The sequence below is a fragment of the Sceloporus undulatus genome, chromosome 6 (genome assembly GCF_019175285.1).
Source record: "Sceloporus undulatus isolate JIND9_A2432 ecotype Alabama chromosome 6, SceUnd_v1.1, whole genome shotgun sequence".
In the NCBI taxonomy this organism is placed as follows: Eukaryota; Metazoa; Chordata; class Lepidosauria; order Squamata; family Phrynosomatidae; genus Sceloporus; species Sceloporus undulatus.
The window spans coordinates 123,262,588-123,279,511 of record NC_056527.1 but is presented as its reverse complement, the minus strand read 5'-3'; the positions used below and the strand labels follow the sequence as shown (position 1 = coordinate 123,279,511).

General features: G+C 42.4%; 1 protein-coding gene across 6 annotated transcripts in view; it reads left to right on the top strand.

The window, feature by feature from the left end:
• PLEKHA2 (pleckstrin homology domain containing A2) overlaps nt 1-16,924 on the top strand; it is a 40,184-nt gene that overhangs the window by 3,412 nt on the left and 19,848 nt on the right. For 2 of the 6 annotated variants that reach the window (XM_042477623.1, XM_042477627.1), the window contains exons 2-5: nt 11,145-11,308; nt 13,205-13,261; nt 14,411-14,459; nt 15,886-15,983. In XM_042477623.1, coding sequence (XP_042333557.1) covers nt 11,168-11,308; nt 13,205-13,261; nt 14,411-14,459; nt 15,886-15,983 — 345 coding nt within the window. In that variant the 5' untranslated portion in view covers nt 11,145-11,167. Of the gene's footprint in view, nt 1-3,130; nt 3,331-4,701; nt 4,924-11,144; nt 11,309-13,204; nt 13,262-14,410; nt 14,460-15,885; nt 15,984-16,924 lie in introns of those variants that run through there. The other 4 variants (XM_042477625.1, XM_042477626.1, XM_042477624.1 and 1 more) reach the window with 4 other exon arrangements.

Sequence of the window (16,924 nt, the reverse complement as noted above, 5' to 3'; positions counted from 1 at the left end):
CTGGCGGCGTGTGTGCATGTGCAAAAGAGGGAGCGGGATTTGTGGTTCTCTCTGTGTGAGCACATACATGCAGCAACGTTTCAGGAAAGGGAAGTAGAATTTGCAAATGCAGGGATATCACAATGTTCTCAACCACCGTCTCCAAAGCTCATCCCAGGATGGATGGCCTATTAATAATATTAGTTATGGTGCCTCAGCAGCTGTGTTGTTCCTCTGAAACGAATTGAGGATCTATTAATTTTAGTCCGCTTATTATTTTAAACCACCGGGAATTTCTTCCACTGTACAATACTTTCCTTGCTGAAACCCAGCATTGGCCAGTTAGCCCTTCAAAACTGGTGTTAAGCAAGCAAATAGTGCCTTTACAGAAACAATGTAGTGCAAGAGTGAAACCAAAGTTAAATAATCTTTAAATATACTAAAGGTTTAAAATGAACTCTTTCGCTATGTCAAGCTGTGGATGGTCGAATCTGTGGATACAGAGGTCCAGCTGCACAATATTAAATACACATTTTGTTGCATGTTTACTTTCATAGGAATTTTGGACAGTTTTGTTCGGAAAGTTTAATCAAATAAATGCATTTTGTGTCCTATCAGTCTGAATAGCCTGGCGATTCATGTGATGCTGATGAAATGCCTTGTGTTACCATTTGACTGCAGTATATTTGTTGTTACCAACTAATATACTTTTGCATTTTATGAAGCAGTTGGAGTCAGACAGTAGAAAAAGAGAGAGTCAAAGGTCTGGCATTCAAAATCAACATATCCAAGCCATATTTCTAGCTTCAAATCAGCTCCTCTCCCCATTTGCAATAAAGCCAAAATAGGTTAGCCTTCTCTACAAGGCTGTTGTAGAGAATTACTGAGACAATGCTATGTCGCTTAGCAAGAGGCTGAGCCACAGATCAGGAATTCACTTTGAAATCTTGCCTCCGTCATGAACTGGCCAAGTGGCTTTAGACAAGCTGCTGGGTCAGCCCTGCCCAGATCGCCTTCTTTAATAGGAAAATAATTATACGGATCGACCTTATGGGGTTGTTGTAATCTTTGCAGCACAGCGATGTGTGAAAAGCAATTTTGTGCACTTAAAAGCTCAGGGCACATGTTGAATGTTACTCACGATACACTCTGTTCCACAGTTATTTCCATTGTACAGATTGGTGAGCCTGCAGAGAGCTAATTCTCTCTGGACCAGGAGTAAAAACTGGAGATCCTTCATGCTTGTATAGAAGAAGGGATTTTAGTCAGTGCTGCTTGTTACTTGGTTGCATGACAGGCATCACTTTGGTATTCCTTCTTCTTCACAACCAAAGGTTCAGCAGCTCTCTTCCAGTTTCCATTCTGGTGGTAACCCTAGTATTGATAGTCATGCCTTTGCAACCATCGCTGCTTCAGGCCTCACTGAGTAATTCAGAACAAGTGTTAACTGCAAAAAGCACCATTCTTGGTCAGTGTTCAATTGCAAAATGGTTGCAAATGTGGTATCTGTGGGAACCCTAGGCCCTGGTTGTCTCAGCCGCCAAAGGGAAATTTAATCAGAGATAACCATCCACGTTACCAAGGGAGGCGTATTGCAGACCCACCATCTTCATGAGATTGCCCTAGGTTAAGGATGGACTACCTCTTGTTGCAAGTCATGGCTGCATGATGTGAATTCTTCATATGGAAAATCTCTTGTCCACGGCTTCTAGAAAATTAGCATGGTTTGGGGACAATGCTGGTCAGTGAAATTTATGACAGGGCAGATGATGACAATGATGATGATTTTGAGTCCAGAGATAGATTTATTTCCCTGCAAGAGTCTGGCTTAGGCTCAAGCAGTTCCCTAACTTTCAGGGCTTTGCATGGGCTTCATCAATGTCCCACTTGTGGTTAAATTTTCCTGTCCTCCCAAACTAAGGCCTAACTCATGCCTGCATATCTCAGGGTATATCCAAAGTCATGAGACTTCCATACCCTTCATGATCGCTGGCATAAATGTGTGAATGAATTCCATTGCAAAACATAGTGGTTTCAGAAAAGGCATGTGCCCCAGTGGTAAAAGTGTTAGACAGGAGGTGCATCTACACTGTTGAGATAATGAAGTTTGACATCATTTTAAGTGCTGTAGCTCTATCCAATGCTATATGTTGCTTTACAAGGACCTTAGCTTTCTCTGCCAAAGAGTGCTGGTGCCTCACCAAACTGCAGATCCCAGGATGATGTAGGACAGACCCATAGCAGTTAAAGTGGTGCCAAACTGGATTATTTCTGCAGTGCGGATGCAGCCTTAGTGGACCTGATTTTTTTTATTTCACATGTGCCTGTTGTCAGTTTTGGATAAAACATTTGCAGAACCATGTTGCGCTGCTCTTCTTTTTTGTGATGTAGGGACCTGTCCCTATTCTTTCCATGTTATATTTCTGCCTCTGATAATTTTTGGTTCAAGAACTCAGGCCAAGGAGTACATTAACAGAGATATCCCTCTGTAAATACGTTTAGGCAAAACTGAACCCTTAGTGAAGCTTGGCAATATATTTATTCCCTCTCCCTGTTTAAATATGCAAAGTGAAAAAGGGGAAAAAACCAAAGGCCCAGCAATGAGAACGACAGATTATTTGCTGCAACCGGTTTGCACAATATACGGTTCCTCCTTTTTTGCAAAATGTCAAACTCCAGAGTCTTTTTCATTGTCAGCTGGAGAAACCCAGCAGCAGAGCAAAAGCATTCAAGAACGCACCCGAAGCATCACAGAGATTCTCTCTTAGGTAAGATGCTTTTGCTGATATTTGTGGTTAAGGACCTTTTAGGGTTGAAGGACCTTTTAAGGGGCCTATTATATTTTGGGACTTAGGTAGGTAGCTCTCAGAACTTGAAGACCACTCCAACAATAGACTCAGGCTGAATCTGCACTGCAGAAATAATGTGGTTTGACGCCACTTTAACTGCCATCGTTCCATGCTATGGAGTGCTGGGATTTGTAGTTTTGTGAAATATGTAGCCTTCTCTGTCAGAGAGCTCTGGTGCCACAACAAACTACAAATCCCAAGATTCCAGAGGATGGAGCCATGGCAGTTAAAGTGGCGTCAAACTGCATTAATTCTGCAGTGCAGATGTAACCTTAGTTACAGTCTCCCAGAATTACATAGCATTGAGCCACAGCAGTTATAAAAGTGGTGCCAACCTGGATTGTTTCTGCAGTGCAGATGCAGCCTTGGTCATGAGTTACCACTTCTGGGTTTATCTGTCTGGGTTTATCTGTGTGGCGTTATCCAGATCATGGGTATGTGGTTTGATATCGAACAACAAAGAAATTAGCATCTTGAGAGCCTGATCTTGTCTTTTTAAAAAGTGAGTTGGTTTCTAGCCCTTGTGCAGGAGCAATATGTGATGAAATGTCAGAAATCTGGTGGCAAGAAGTAACAGGATTTCCTGTCATCAAGGTGTCCTCTTTAGCTTTGTGACTTACAGTTTCAGTAATAGAAACCAGAAACCTATACATACACACTCGCTTAATTTGCATGGTGCACACTGTCTGGAGAATTGAAATTCTCCCAGAGCAGCATTGAAATCAGCATAAATACATAGCCCTGGGAATATGTTGCATTGCTTAGTGTGGTTCACAGCCCCCCTTAGTAAGCCAGTTAACTGATTTGGATCATATTTTGTTTTTTTACCTATGTTGTGGGCTATCTCGGGTCCTATATTGGATGAAAGAGAAGATATCCATTAATTAACTAAATAACACGTTTCATTTTATAATGGTTTAAGATGTTATTTATTTAATTGATGGATATCTTCTCTTCTTAGGAGTTTGTAGGACGGAGTACCATGGCAGTTAAAGTGGTGTCAAACTGTGTTATTTCTGCAGCATAGATGCACTCTTCATCACTGGCTGACATTCAGCGAGTCACTCTGCCAGCCTGACCTACCTCACAGGGTTGATGGAGCATAAAGTAGGGTTGAGGAGAAACAGTGCCTTGTGTTCACTAGAGAAAAGAGCAGGATATGAACATAATTACTAATGGTAGTAATTTTGTTGTGTGCCTTCAAGTCATTTTCGATTTATGGCGACTCTTAGGAGAACTTAGTTTTCTTGGCAAGATTTGTTCAGAGGAGGTTTGCCATTGCTTAACTCTGAGGTTGAGAGAATGGGATTTGCCCAAGATCACCCAGTGGGTTTTGTGGCCAAACTGGGAATCGAACCCTGGTCTCCGGAGTCCTAGTCCAACGCTCAAACCACTATGCAATGCTGGCTCAATAATAATAATAGTAGTCGTGACAGTAATAATTATTTTGTAATATCCCTCAGAGACACATGTGATGCAAACACACCTTTAATATAAATGTGCAGCTTGGCCTTCAGAAGGCTAGATCTCACTGTTGGACCACAAGATTCATGGTGTGACATCCCTGGCACACAATGCAGCAACCCTGCGCAAAGGCTCCTTTTTGCACAAAAATGGAAGACTTGGAGGAGATTGACCAAGAATATTGCACACTTAACCAAGTTCTGACTGCACAGGAAAAGGCGTTGTTACCTTAGATTGTGCTTGGAGATCTAGCCAGCAGAGCAGATAAAAATTACACCTAGAGCCTTTGTGTGTGTTCCAGGGTGCTTGGTTTTGTGTGGTTGGAAGTTGGTTACTGGTCTCCGCCCTTCACTTTTGGTTGCAGAACTGAGGCTGTGTTGTGTTTCTGAACTTGTTGGGTTGCCCTCGCTCTGAGAGACAGACAGAGAGAAGGAGAGAAACCTTTGCTTTGCCCTCTCACTCTTCCTTTCTGAGGTTTTGCCTTGACGTATCTGTACAGTGCAAGTTTTCTGGACTGACAGAGCATACTTCGATGCGAGACTTTGCAAGGAACGGATACATGAGTGAGCTGGATTTCCCTTTAATCCTCTTTCTTATTTTCTTTGAAACCTGCAAAAATAAAATTGAAAAGGTGAGTCTCACTCTCTCTTGCTATAGAGCTTTTACCTACAGTGCATTGTTTAGTTGCTTGGGAAGAAGTCAATGCAGGCATAGGGCTGCCTTGTAAAACCTTTGCTACCATTTGCAAACATACAGTTTTAATTTCATGGGTATTCTTTAATAAATTAAATGCATTGTTGCAGTTCATGTTCTGTTGTTATCCATTGATCCTCTGCATGGATCCTTAGTGTTATTCCTCATGTTTCACCAGCATCTATGGCTGGCATCACCAGAGAATGCCTCCAGGTTTGGACATTCGGTGAGGTTGTTGCTATAGAGCAGTGGTTTCCAAACTTTGGTCTTCCTGATACTTTGAACTTCAGCTACTGTACTCCTAAATGTTCACCAAGCTGACTGGGATTTCTGGGAACTGAAGCTCAAAAGACCTGGAAGACCAAAGTTTGAGAACCACTTCTGCAGAGATTGTCCCAGTCAAGGTTCATGCTTCAAAATGTACCGCTATTGGGCAGGAGTGGTAAATAGTGCATATGCAACCATGTTCATGTATGCTCCTGTGTTTCCAAAGTGCTCTGCAAGACATTATTCTGGTGGTGCTTTTTTGGGTGGTGGGTGCTTTGATGCACTTGCCTGCCCTGAGTCTCCATCACTTCACCTGCCTTATATTCCATTTCTTTGTCAGAAGAGGCCAATGGCATCCCTGTCAGGCAAGTCTTCTGACTTTTTCAGTACTCACGTCTGTTGGCATGCGGCCACATCCTTCCTTTCTCACATATGTTTAACAGATGACATTTTTTTAAAAGGAAAAAGAACAGAAATAGCTTCCAAGTTTTGCCCATGAAAAAAAATTACTGTACAGCGAGTACCAGTTTTAATTCTGTTTCTTCTTCTTTTAATCAAGTGCTTTTTGTTCATTGTTGCAAAACTTTTTAATAGGTGCATGGGCCCCTGGGGAAGACGGAGCTGCCGCCGTGCCTTTCTAGCTCCCCTCCTCTGTCTGAGCGATAGATTAATATCTATATTGCTGTGGGATAACTGAGAGCTGGGGGTGATGGAGTTTTGCGGCTGATTCAGTCACAAAATACAGGGTTGGTCCTTGTTGGAAGAGCTTACCATATTCAGTATAAGAGGCTCTGTGCAAAAGGCACCAGATCCTGTCTGATTTTGGAAGCTAAGCAGGGTCAACCCTGGTTAGTCCTTGGATGGGAGACTGCCAAGGGATGGTTTGGCCAAATTGTCTCTGAGTATTCCTTGCCCAAGAACCCCCTATGTATATGGCATACAAATCAATATGATATGATATACTTCATGGTCTTGCTATAAGTTGATAGGCAATTGGAAGGCACATATATGCATGGATCTTTATTTTTAGCCTCCCCATGCTTCCTAGGGGACATTGGGAGCATTTTCGTGATGTTTTAGCTTCCCTCTGCATTGAATTTGGTAGCATTTAGGGGGATTTTGGCCCCTGGGCACCACAAAAATGGCCTTAGAGTCTGCATGCAATGCTTTAGGCCCCATACAGACAGGCCGAAATAAAGCTGCTTTGGGTCACTTTGGAAATATGCTGTTTCAATGATGCATGCGTAATAAGAGTCCAGAAGCTGCGCCAAAGCAGCGCTCTAGTCCTTAGGATTGGATCGTGGCTTTGGCGCGGCTTCCAGACTCTTAGTACACATTCATCATTGAAACAGCATACCTCCAAAGTGACCCAAAGCAGCTTTATTTTGGCCTGTCTGTATGAGGCCTGAGTCACTTATGGAGACATATAAACATACATACTCATTATAGGGTTTGAAAATGTTTGGGGAAAGTTATTCTGTACTTTTTTGCAGAGTGGGGTAGGGAAAACAGATAAGAAAATGGCACAGAATCTGAGAAATTACTGTCTACATACAATGGGCCCTTGGTAACCATTGGGGTTTGGTTCCAGGATCCCCTATGGCTATCAGAAATCCATGAATGCTCAAGTCCCATTAAATACAAATCTGAAATGCCCTTGAAAAGTCACTTTGAAAAGCGAATGGATCCCATGTCAGTGTGAGCGTGCGAGAGAGAAACCGCTTGAGGTTGTAGTGTGAACTTTAGCTGGGAAATGAGCTCCCCAGTTTGTTAAACAGATAGCATCTTAGCAAGTATCTTTCCATTTCAGAGCAGATTCACTTTCTTATTGAACCAAAGTTACCCCCCCCCCCAAAAAAAAAGCCTTACTTATTACATTAACACTGTTAACATTGTTCCCACTTGTTAAGTTACTTTGGAAATGTAACATCTTATTATATTTTCTTAATCAAGAAAAGGAAGTCGTTGCAAGTAGCTGTGTTACTTGTAGCCAACATGGTGCAGCTGTTTGAGCGTACAACTAGGACTCTGAAGATGATGATTTGAATCGATGCTTTTGGCCTTGGGTGGGTCACCCTCTCTCAGCCCCAGAAAACCCTGTGACATGGGTTGCCATAAGTCAGAGATGACTTGAAGGCACACAACAACAACAACAGTTATTTGTACAGTCGGCCCTCCGTAACCACTGATTCCTTGTCAATGGATTCAGAGATCAATGGCTTGATTTTCTTTTAAAGCCATATAAATTCCCAAAGCAAACTTTGATTTTGCCATTTTGTATGGGTGACACATTTTACTACACCGGTGTATATAATGGGGCTTGAGCATCCATGAATTTTGGATCCTGGAACCAAACCCCAGCAAATACCAAGGGACCACTCTAGCTTGCAGAGGGCTCTTGCAGTCCCTTTGCATACTGATCCCTTTGCATACTGATATTCCAGACTAGCATAGCTATGTATCTGAATTCTATTGGTAACTTTTTACTTTTAAGGACCTGTATGGTCCTGTTGTCATGTGGGACTGCTGTATAGTTTAGTGGGTAGCATTAAAGTGAGATAACAAGGAGGCTGAGCAATCTTGCCGGCACTTCGCACTGTTTAGAGTACCTATTTTGCCTGTCTTACTAGTTTATCACACAAAGGAGATCAGGAGTTCATCCCATGAGTAACAATTTCACATGACGTCACGTAAAACTCACCATTGAAGCAGTCACAAAGAAGCATTACTCATGCAGATTGAGTCTCCCTTATCTGGAATGCCGAAAGCCCCAAATATTCCCAAACCCCAAATTGTCCGCATGGGTTGCCAAAGTTGTGATACGTTTGCTTTCTGATGGTTTGGTGTACTCAGATTTTATTTCAGACACAAAAGTATTTTAAAATACTGTGTATATCATTTCCTTCAGCTAAGTGCATAAGGTATATACAAAACATAAGTGAACTTTGTGTTTAGATTTGGGAACCACCTCCATGTTTATCTCATCGTGTAAACGCAACTGTTCCAAAATCTGGAAAAGTCTGAAATCCCAAACACTTCTGGTCCTAAGCATTTCGTATAAGACAGACTCAACCTGTAGTCATTTTTTAGGTACACACACACACACACACACACACACACACATATATATATATATAATTTAGCATATGCAGATCTCTGTTCTCTATGGTTTGGGTGATGTATTTCCTCTTTTTTGGCTGTGTGTAAGTAGTCACCCTTGTTCTGTTGGAGTCACACACAGTTCCTTGCATGGCTGGGTTATGGGAGAGGTTTCCTTGAAACCAGAAAGACTTTGAGAACAAAAAACCGGGTAGAAATTCTGGGTATTGCATTGTCTGGGAAAGCAAATGTGACTAATTTGAGTCTGTCTTGGACTTTTTATGGTGTTTTCATGGCAGGTTTTTCAGAATTCCCCTCTAAGCAGGAACAAGAGGTGCTTTTCAGAGACTCATCCATAGGTAGCAGTGGTGGCTGAGAAGGTGTTGCTTGGGGAAAAGGACAGAGATTTGAGATGACGAAGGGAAGTCATTCTGCTTTTGTAATGTATACATATTTGAAAAATCCCTTGCAAGTTCATTTTGGGCAGGATATGCTCTGAAATCATTCAGGTCTGTAAAAATCTATTAGGCTGAACATGTGCATGGGTGAAAAACAACCTTGGAGTGTTTATGTTGTATTGTGACTAAGGGGTTTATCACATGAAGGAGATCGTGGATTGTCTAGCTAGTGTGCACCCATTTCTGGAGATGTCTGGTCTCGCTATGGAGGCACAAACCTTGGTTATAGCCTGTCTAGATTATTATACAACAGGTCCTTGGTATCTGCTGGGTATCCAAAATCTGTGGATGCTCAAATCCCATTAAATAGGAGTAGGATGGAGTCTCCTTCTTTGGAGGTTTCTAAATAGAGACTGGATGGCCATCTGTCAGGGGTGCTTTAATTTTGTATTTCTGGGGATTTGTGTAGTATGGGATTGTCCCATGAAAACTGTGCATTTGCAATTAAGGCGCTTAATTGGTCTCTTCCATGACTCTAATATGAAATACAGTGGTGTCCTAAAATGTCACGTCTTCTATAAAATGGCAAAATCAAGGTTTGCTTTTTGGAATGTATATTTTTTGGAATATTTCCAATCCATGGATGGTTGAATCTGTGGATACAGAGGACCAACTGTGATACCTGGGCCTGCCACTGAAAAGTGACTGGAAACTTTAGACTGCACCAAGAGTATTAAGTGGGGCTGGTTGCAGGCATAATGCATCTCCCTTGCAAAGTTTGGGAATCCTTGGGGATTCCTGCATGGTTACTACAAGGTTGAGTCATAATGAGGGGGAAGGGAAACAAAGCGCAGATGTGGAACAATTCAGATTTTTGGTGTCTGGGCATGTCTAGGCATGTTAGTGGTACAGAAGCATTTCTAGAAAGGAGGCTGGGGAACAGTCAGGGATCTTCTGTAATCTTTTAAGCTTTCTTTTCGAGGCTAAAGTGATTAATGCAGGATGAGTCGCCATTATCCAAAATGCTTGGGACTAGAATTGTTTTGGATTTTGGAGCTTTTTCAGTCTTGGAATATTTGCATACACATAATGAGAAATCTTGGAAATTCATCTGTGTTTCATATCCACTTTATACACTTAGCCTAAAGCTGGTTTGATGCACAATATTTTAAATAATTTTGTACATGGAAAAATTGTCTAGAGTGAATTAACTGAAAGCAAAAGTGTCACTATCTCAGCCACCCATTTCGACAACTTTGGAATATTTTGGATTCCGAAAATCTGGATAAGGGAAACTCAGGATCAACTTGTTGCAAGAGTCTCAGCTATTGATGAAGGCCTGCCCTGCTCAGGGGCCAAACCCCTGCTTCTATTTCAGGCTGGACATAATGCTGAGCCTGCTGCCTTGCTTCGCATGCACAAACCCCATTGGAATGCATAGGGAAATGGGCAAGATTGCAGCCGGGTTTGTGGTCAGTCAGTTCCTCCTCATTTCAAGGGGATTTGTGCTTGAGAACCTCCTGAGGGGCTGTACCTATAGTCAGAACTGTTTATTTTCCACTCTGCCACCCTTGAGAGCCTCCAAAATCTGTTGCTTGAGGCAGCTGCCTTCTGGTAGGGCTGCAGAAGCCACTTCCTGAACTGGCACATTGGGCATTGCTACATGGTTCTCATGCAAAAGCATTTCCAAATACAAATGAGCATGAAATTTTCTTCATATACACACACAGTTGGTTTTACACATGAGCCACATGTATGCTCAGGGCAGAGTTGGAACTACCCATGTATTATTGGGTACTCCCATCCTTCGTGTACTCTTAGTGAAAAACAAAGAGTGCATCTACACTGTAGAAATAATAGTCTGGCACAACTTTAAATGCTGTAGATCCATCTTATGGGGTCTTGGGATTTGTAGATTTACAAGGTCTTTTGCCCAAGAGTGCTGGTCCCTCACCAAATGACAAATCCCAGGATTCTGTAGGATGGAACCAGGGCAGTTAAAGTGGTGTCAAGCTGCATCATTTCTGAATTGTTTCAATGCAATGTGCATTTTCATTTGATATGGGCCTTATTTAAGGATGTGCTTAAAATGTGCTCCATGCAGTTGTGGGACAGGTGAGCTGCTTTGAGAGAAGGCCTTGGTGAGACCCACCAAGCTGAACTCCACAGATCACCAGCTGTGGATCATAGCTTCCTAGATGTTTCTCAGTAAGCTCAGACAAGCAGCAGTAGGATTGTAATGCTGTTGGTAGCCAGTGGTCTGGGTTCACCACTGGTTGAATCATGAGTTGTACAACCATGCTCTGGAGTAATTGTAAAGAATGGCTCCCCCCCCTCACAACTATAGCTATGTGCATAAAACTAGACCTCATCTTCACATGTCTGTACTTCACAGGGGGATGCTAGAAGGAGCCCGGAATGCCTTATGTGGATCGTCAGAACCGGATTTGTGGGTTCCTGGACATTGAGGACAATGAGACCAGTGGCAAGTTCCTGCGGAGATATTTCATCCTGGACACCCAGGCCAACAGCCTTCTGTGGTACATGGACAATCCGCAGGTGAGGCTGTCATCTAAAGCACACCTTTGGCAACCTGGGTAAAGCTGCCCCTCTTTTGTGAAGTCGAAGGCTTTCATGGTTGGCATCCATAGTTTTTTGTGAGTTTTACAGGCTATGTGGCCATGTTCTAGAAGAGTTTATTCCTGATGTTTCGCCACAGATGCAGATGAAACATCAAGAATAAACTCTTCTAGAACATGGCCACATAGCCCGAAAAAAACACAAAAAGCTTGCCTTCTTTGTTCTTACGTTCTTGTGCCAGAAGTTCTCATATCAGACTGCAGCATCTCTGCCACAACCGTAGAGGCAGGATCTCCCTTTTAGGTGCTGTGAAGCTTAGGAAAATTCCTCATGCTATGCCCATGTTAGGTGGAAGATTTTGGGTGCTGCAGTCCAACATTCTGGGTTTTGCAGTCCAACGTTCTTTGCACCCAGGAAACTAAAATGGCCATCCTTTCCCAGTAGGGTATCATGGAATTCAACCTCCTGAGGCCAAAGAAGATATCTGACCCAGCAGTTTGCTCTGACTCATATCATGCCTTCCTCTGTCTGAACATCTCGGTAAAGAAACCACAACAGATCCTCTTTGTCTGGGAAATTCCCCCGGCCAGCTGGCAAGCTGTGTTCAGTGTCTATTTAAAGGACGGCGCACATGCATGACTATACTTTTTTAAAACTCTGGATTAATTCATCTGGAGTAACTACTACTGTTTTGATTTGATTCTTATCTTTTGAGTGAACAGTCCAGCAAGTCCTTACTGTCTGTTAGAGATAGGTGGGTCACCTGTTAGAGAAAGGTAGCAGTCCAGCCAGTTTGGGCGCTGTGCGAGGGTCGTGCCATGATGCCGCGTGCCGCGTAGAAGGGCACACAGCATCATAGCATGATGGGGGTAGAGTCACGGTGTTCAGCATGCGGACGCTACGCCTTGACTCTGCCCACAGGCTGGCACAAAGTGCCGGTCTATATTCCCCCTAAGCCATCCTAAATAAAGCTCCCCAGCTGTGAACTCTGCCCTGCCAAGCATTCAACAACATCCTGTTATTGCAGCCTAAGGAGGTTTATTCTGCTTCTGGTGGGTTACCAGATGGAACCATTGAGCTGTGTTCTGCTTCTGGTGGGTTGTCAGATGGGATCAGTGTTCTGCTTCATGTGTTACACACTTGTTGTTTGCCATCAAGCTGGCTTTGACTTATAGCGGTAAGGTGAATGAGAAACCTCCAGGAACCCTGTGTGTCAATTTTCCTGCTCAGGTCTTGCAAACAAGGCTGTGGCTTCCTTGACTGAATCAATCCACTTGTAGTGTGGTCTCCTTCTTTTCCTATTGCTCTGTTATTATCTTTTGCAGGGAGTCGTGTCATCCCATGATATATCCAAACTATAATAGTCTCCAAGTTTAGTCATCTTGGCTTCTAGTGAGAGTCTGGGCTTCCTTTGTGAAGACTTTTTCATTTAGTACAATGGGCCCTTGGTATTTCTGGGGTTTAGTTCCAGGACCCCTCGTGGATAACAAAATCCATGGATGCCCAAGTCCCATTCAATACAATGGCATAGTAAAATGGTGACCCTCATATAAAATGGCAATGTGAAGGCTTGCTTTTTAGAATTTATATATTTTTTAATATTTTCAAGCCATGCATGGTTGAATCCATCGATAAAGGATTCCAGAGCATGCAGCCATAGCATATAAAGTGCTGTCAAACTGCATTATTTCTGCAGTGTAGATGCATCCAAGGATGGATGAAGTACAAGCATGGCATGGTGCATAGAGCAAGCCAGTCACTTAGCCACATCCTTTCATTCCCACCATTGCTAGGCATTGCTTCTTTGAAATAAGTAAGGGAAGATTCATCCTATTTGTCGATAGCTTCTTGACTGATTGACTTAATGTATTTCAGAACTTGGCTGCAGGGGCAAAAGCAGTTGGATCATTGCAGCTGACCTACATCTCTAAGGTAAGTGCAAGATACAGATGGTATTGCCAGGTTTGTGGCTGGGCTGGATAGTGTTCCCAAAGTTTCTAGTCCTCCTGGGATGTTCATTTCATTTTTGTTTTCAGTCTCTGCTTCTTTGCCTTGTAACCACATGAGAGCATTGCAATAAGGCAAAACCTTAGGCTGTTGCCACACTGCAGAATTAATGTAGTTTGACACCACTTTAATGGCTATGGCTCCATCCTCTGAATTCCTGGGATTTGTCATTTCTTGTGGCACCAGAGCTCTGGTCTGATTCTGCATAAAAAGATATCAAGGAATCCCATAGAGAAGGAGGAGGAGGTGCAAATTCACTGGGCCTATCCCTTTTTGCCAAATTAATTGTCTTGCGCATCCAGTTGGCTTTATCTCTTCATCATTTTATAGGCTGTTCTAATTACAGAGCTAAGCCTGTCTTAAAATGGAGCCACTGTTGGGTTGGTTAGCAACTTAAGTGGGGCATTCTCCACGCTCTTCCTGTAGATTAAACAAGACTTGGGTCACTTCCCGGCGATATGAAGAGTTGCAACTGGGAGCAGAAAGGATGGTTATTTTCCCCTTGCAATCTGAACAATATCACTACTTCTTCTAGGATTGCCTCTTGCCATTGTTTTTGCTTCTTAGGACTTCTGTGTCTTTTCCTTCACCTCTGTGCTTGGTCAGGGTTTGCCAGAGAGAAAATCGGAGAGATCTCCTTACCTTTAATGATTGGATAGAAGAGAGAATTTACACAAGTGTTGCATGTTACCTGCTGAAACTCTCTCTTGTTGTGTGCCTTCAAATCATTTCCAAATTATAGCAACTCTATCACAAGATTTTCTGAGGCTGAGAGTATGTGTCTTGTCCATGGTCATCCAGTGGGTTTCCATGGCTCAACTGGGATTCAAACCCTGATCTCCAGAGTTGTAGTCCAGTGCTCAAACCACTGCATCACACTGGCTTCTACACCATTAAAGATATGGGAACCTTTTTCAGTTTTTGTCTAGCTGATGGGAAATCTGATGTATGTCATGAACCTAATCGCCTTGCTGCATGCCCCAAAATGTTGGCAAACATATCTTAGGAGTAGTTACAATACTGCTTGGAATTGCACCGTCAACATCTTTTTCTGTCTGATTTTTTTCACTGCAGGTCAGTGTGGCTCCACCGAAACAAAAGCCCAAGACCCCATTCTGTTTTGGTAAGTGTAGGGTGTGTTTTTGTGTGTGTAAGAGAGAGCGTAAGAGAGGATGCCTCCCATGCGTACTGTGCATTTGAAGACTTATAGTGGGTTGTAAGCGTGCTGACTCCCTTTGGGACACATTGCATTGCACTGGAAAGTGTCTAGCACAATATGTGTGGCATTTGACCTTTGATGGCCTATTTGTGTATGCAGGCCATCTCTTGATGTTTCTTGCAGTCATCAAATACTGAATTTGTGAATCTCTCTTTAGCAGAAAGGTTCATTAATAGTACTATAATAACAGGACCCATCAACAAAATCGTTATGATATAATTTCTTTGCAGCAGAGCAAAGATAAATCCAGTCCAGACTTAGGATGGGAGTGACTTGAATGTTGGCCTACATTCAAACAACCCTCCAAACCAAGAATAGGGAATATCAATGGCAGCAATGACAACAAATCCTTTATTGCAGTCAATAGATCATTAAGATGGGGAATATCCAGTCCTGGGATGAATGCAGCCCATAGGGGTTTCCCATCTAGCTTACAAACATTTCTTCTTATCTCTGATCAGTGACTGAAGATAAAAGTCTAGGTGAATTGTAGGAAATGTTGCATGGACCTAAGCATTGGTTTATAGATTGTGGGTTACTCCTGAGTAGATATGGCTAGAATTACGCTGTGCACCATCATGGAAAAATTTCCAAATTGGCAAGAATAACATCTGGTTATGCCCACTTCAGCTTTTGGAATCTGGGCAATAGGCCATGGAAGATTCTCCAGGCCTGCTCTTGTTACTTCTTATCTCAATCAAATATATTTCCCTCTAATAGTGAATTCAGAAACTCAGGTGGTGAGAGCCAGCAGAAATGGAGCCAATGCAAGGACACTGAGAAAGTAGAGGAAGGCACCAGTTGGAATTCAAGAGCATCTGGAGGATGCTTTTGACCATCCCTGTTCTGCAAAAAAGGAATTGGTTTTGCCAACCTAGCCATGGGTGTGTCTACATGGTAGAAATAATACAGTTTGCCACCACTTTAAGAGCCATCACTGTATCGTATAGAAGTCTTGGTTTTACAAGGTCTTTAGTCTTCTCTGCCAGGGATTGCTGGTACCTTGCAAAATGACAAATCCCAGGATTCTGTAGGATGGAGCCATGGCAGTCAAAGTGGTATCAAACTGCATGATTTCTACCATGCAGCTGTTCCCTGAGTAAGGAATTCTGGGTATGAGGTGCCACCATTGATAAGATCCAAATCTTGTAATCATCCTCCAGAGCTCAGGTGGCAGAGATGTGTGTAGCATCGTCTCCACAAGAACGTGGTGATGGGAGAATGGTGGCAGAAACAAAGAAGATTTCTTTCCAAGCTGCTGCAGAGTCCTAAGGCATCCATTCCCTTGAACAATGCTAAACTCTGATGCTGATTTTTGTCTTCTCCATAGTTATCAATGCGCTGTCTCGCCGCTATGTCTTGCAAGCCAATGACCAAAAGGATCTGCAGGACTGGGTGGAAGCACTGAACCGGGCCAGCAAGATCACGGTAGGTTTGCCCTGTGTGCAACTTCCAGGCTCCACGCTGATCTCCAGGCAACATTAATGTCCCAAAATCAATGTATCTCCTACTCTTACCCAACACTTGGAAGCATTACTGTTTTTGGAGTATCGCTCCCAGCATCCTTCCTCCAGCCAGCATGGCTAGGGACTAGGAGCTTTCTATGTGCTTTAAGCCAAAAACAACCTTTTTCAAGGTCTGGCCATTCCAGTCCTCCCACAGCTTGGAAACAAGTCCTTATCCATTTTGGATTTCTTATCTGTGACATGGGCATCTCAAGGCTGCTTTGTGGAGTTCATTTTTAGTATGTTTTTGGAACACAAAAACTGTCCCTGACGATAAGGGGAACAAAACAGAAATTGTAAAATTATGCATGATGTAGAAAAAGAAGGCAAAAGTAAGTATCTCTCTCTGTCTCTCTCTTGTAATACCAGAACTGTGCATTAACTGGTTGTCAATATATTCAGAACGTCTTTGTGCTATACATGACTAAGATGTCAATTTTTGGTTCCCCAGAGGTTGTTCGTTCGTTCTTTCTTTCTTTCTTAATTTAATTTAATTTATAGCCCTGTATAGGACCCTCATACAAGATCCAAAGTGGCTTACAAATATATATATATATATATATATATATATATATATATAAACAGGTATACTTTATTTATTGGATTTTAAAATATTATTTGTACAAAAAGGTTTTTTTAAAATGACAATTAGTTTTTTTTTAAAAAACGACATAGTTGAAATTATATAAAACACACTTGAAATATAGTAAAAACAAATAAATAAAAGCAGGTTATATGTCAGCTACCTCCTAGGAGAAATTGTATCAAGAACAACTATTTGGCAGTGGAAAAAAAATTGCCTTGAGAGTTGATGAATGCAGATTGGATGCCACAGTCAGGAATGTAGTCTGTATTTGCATCCTG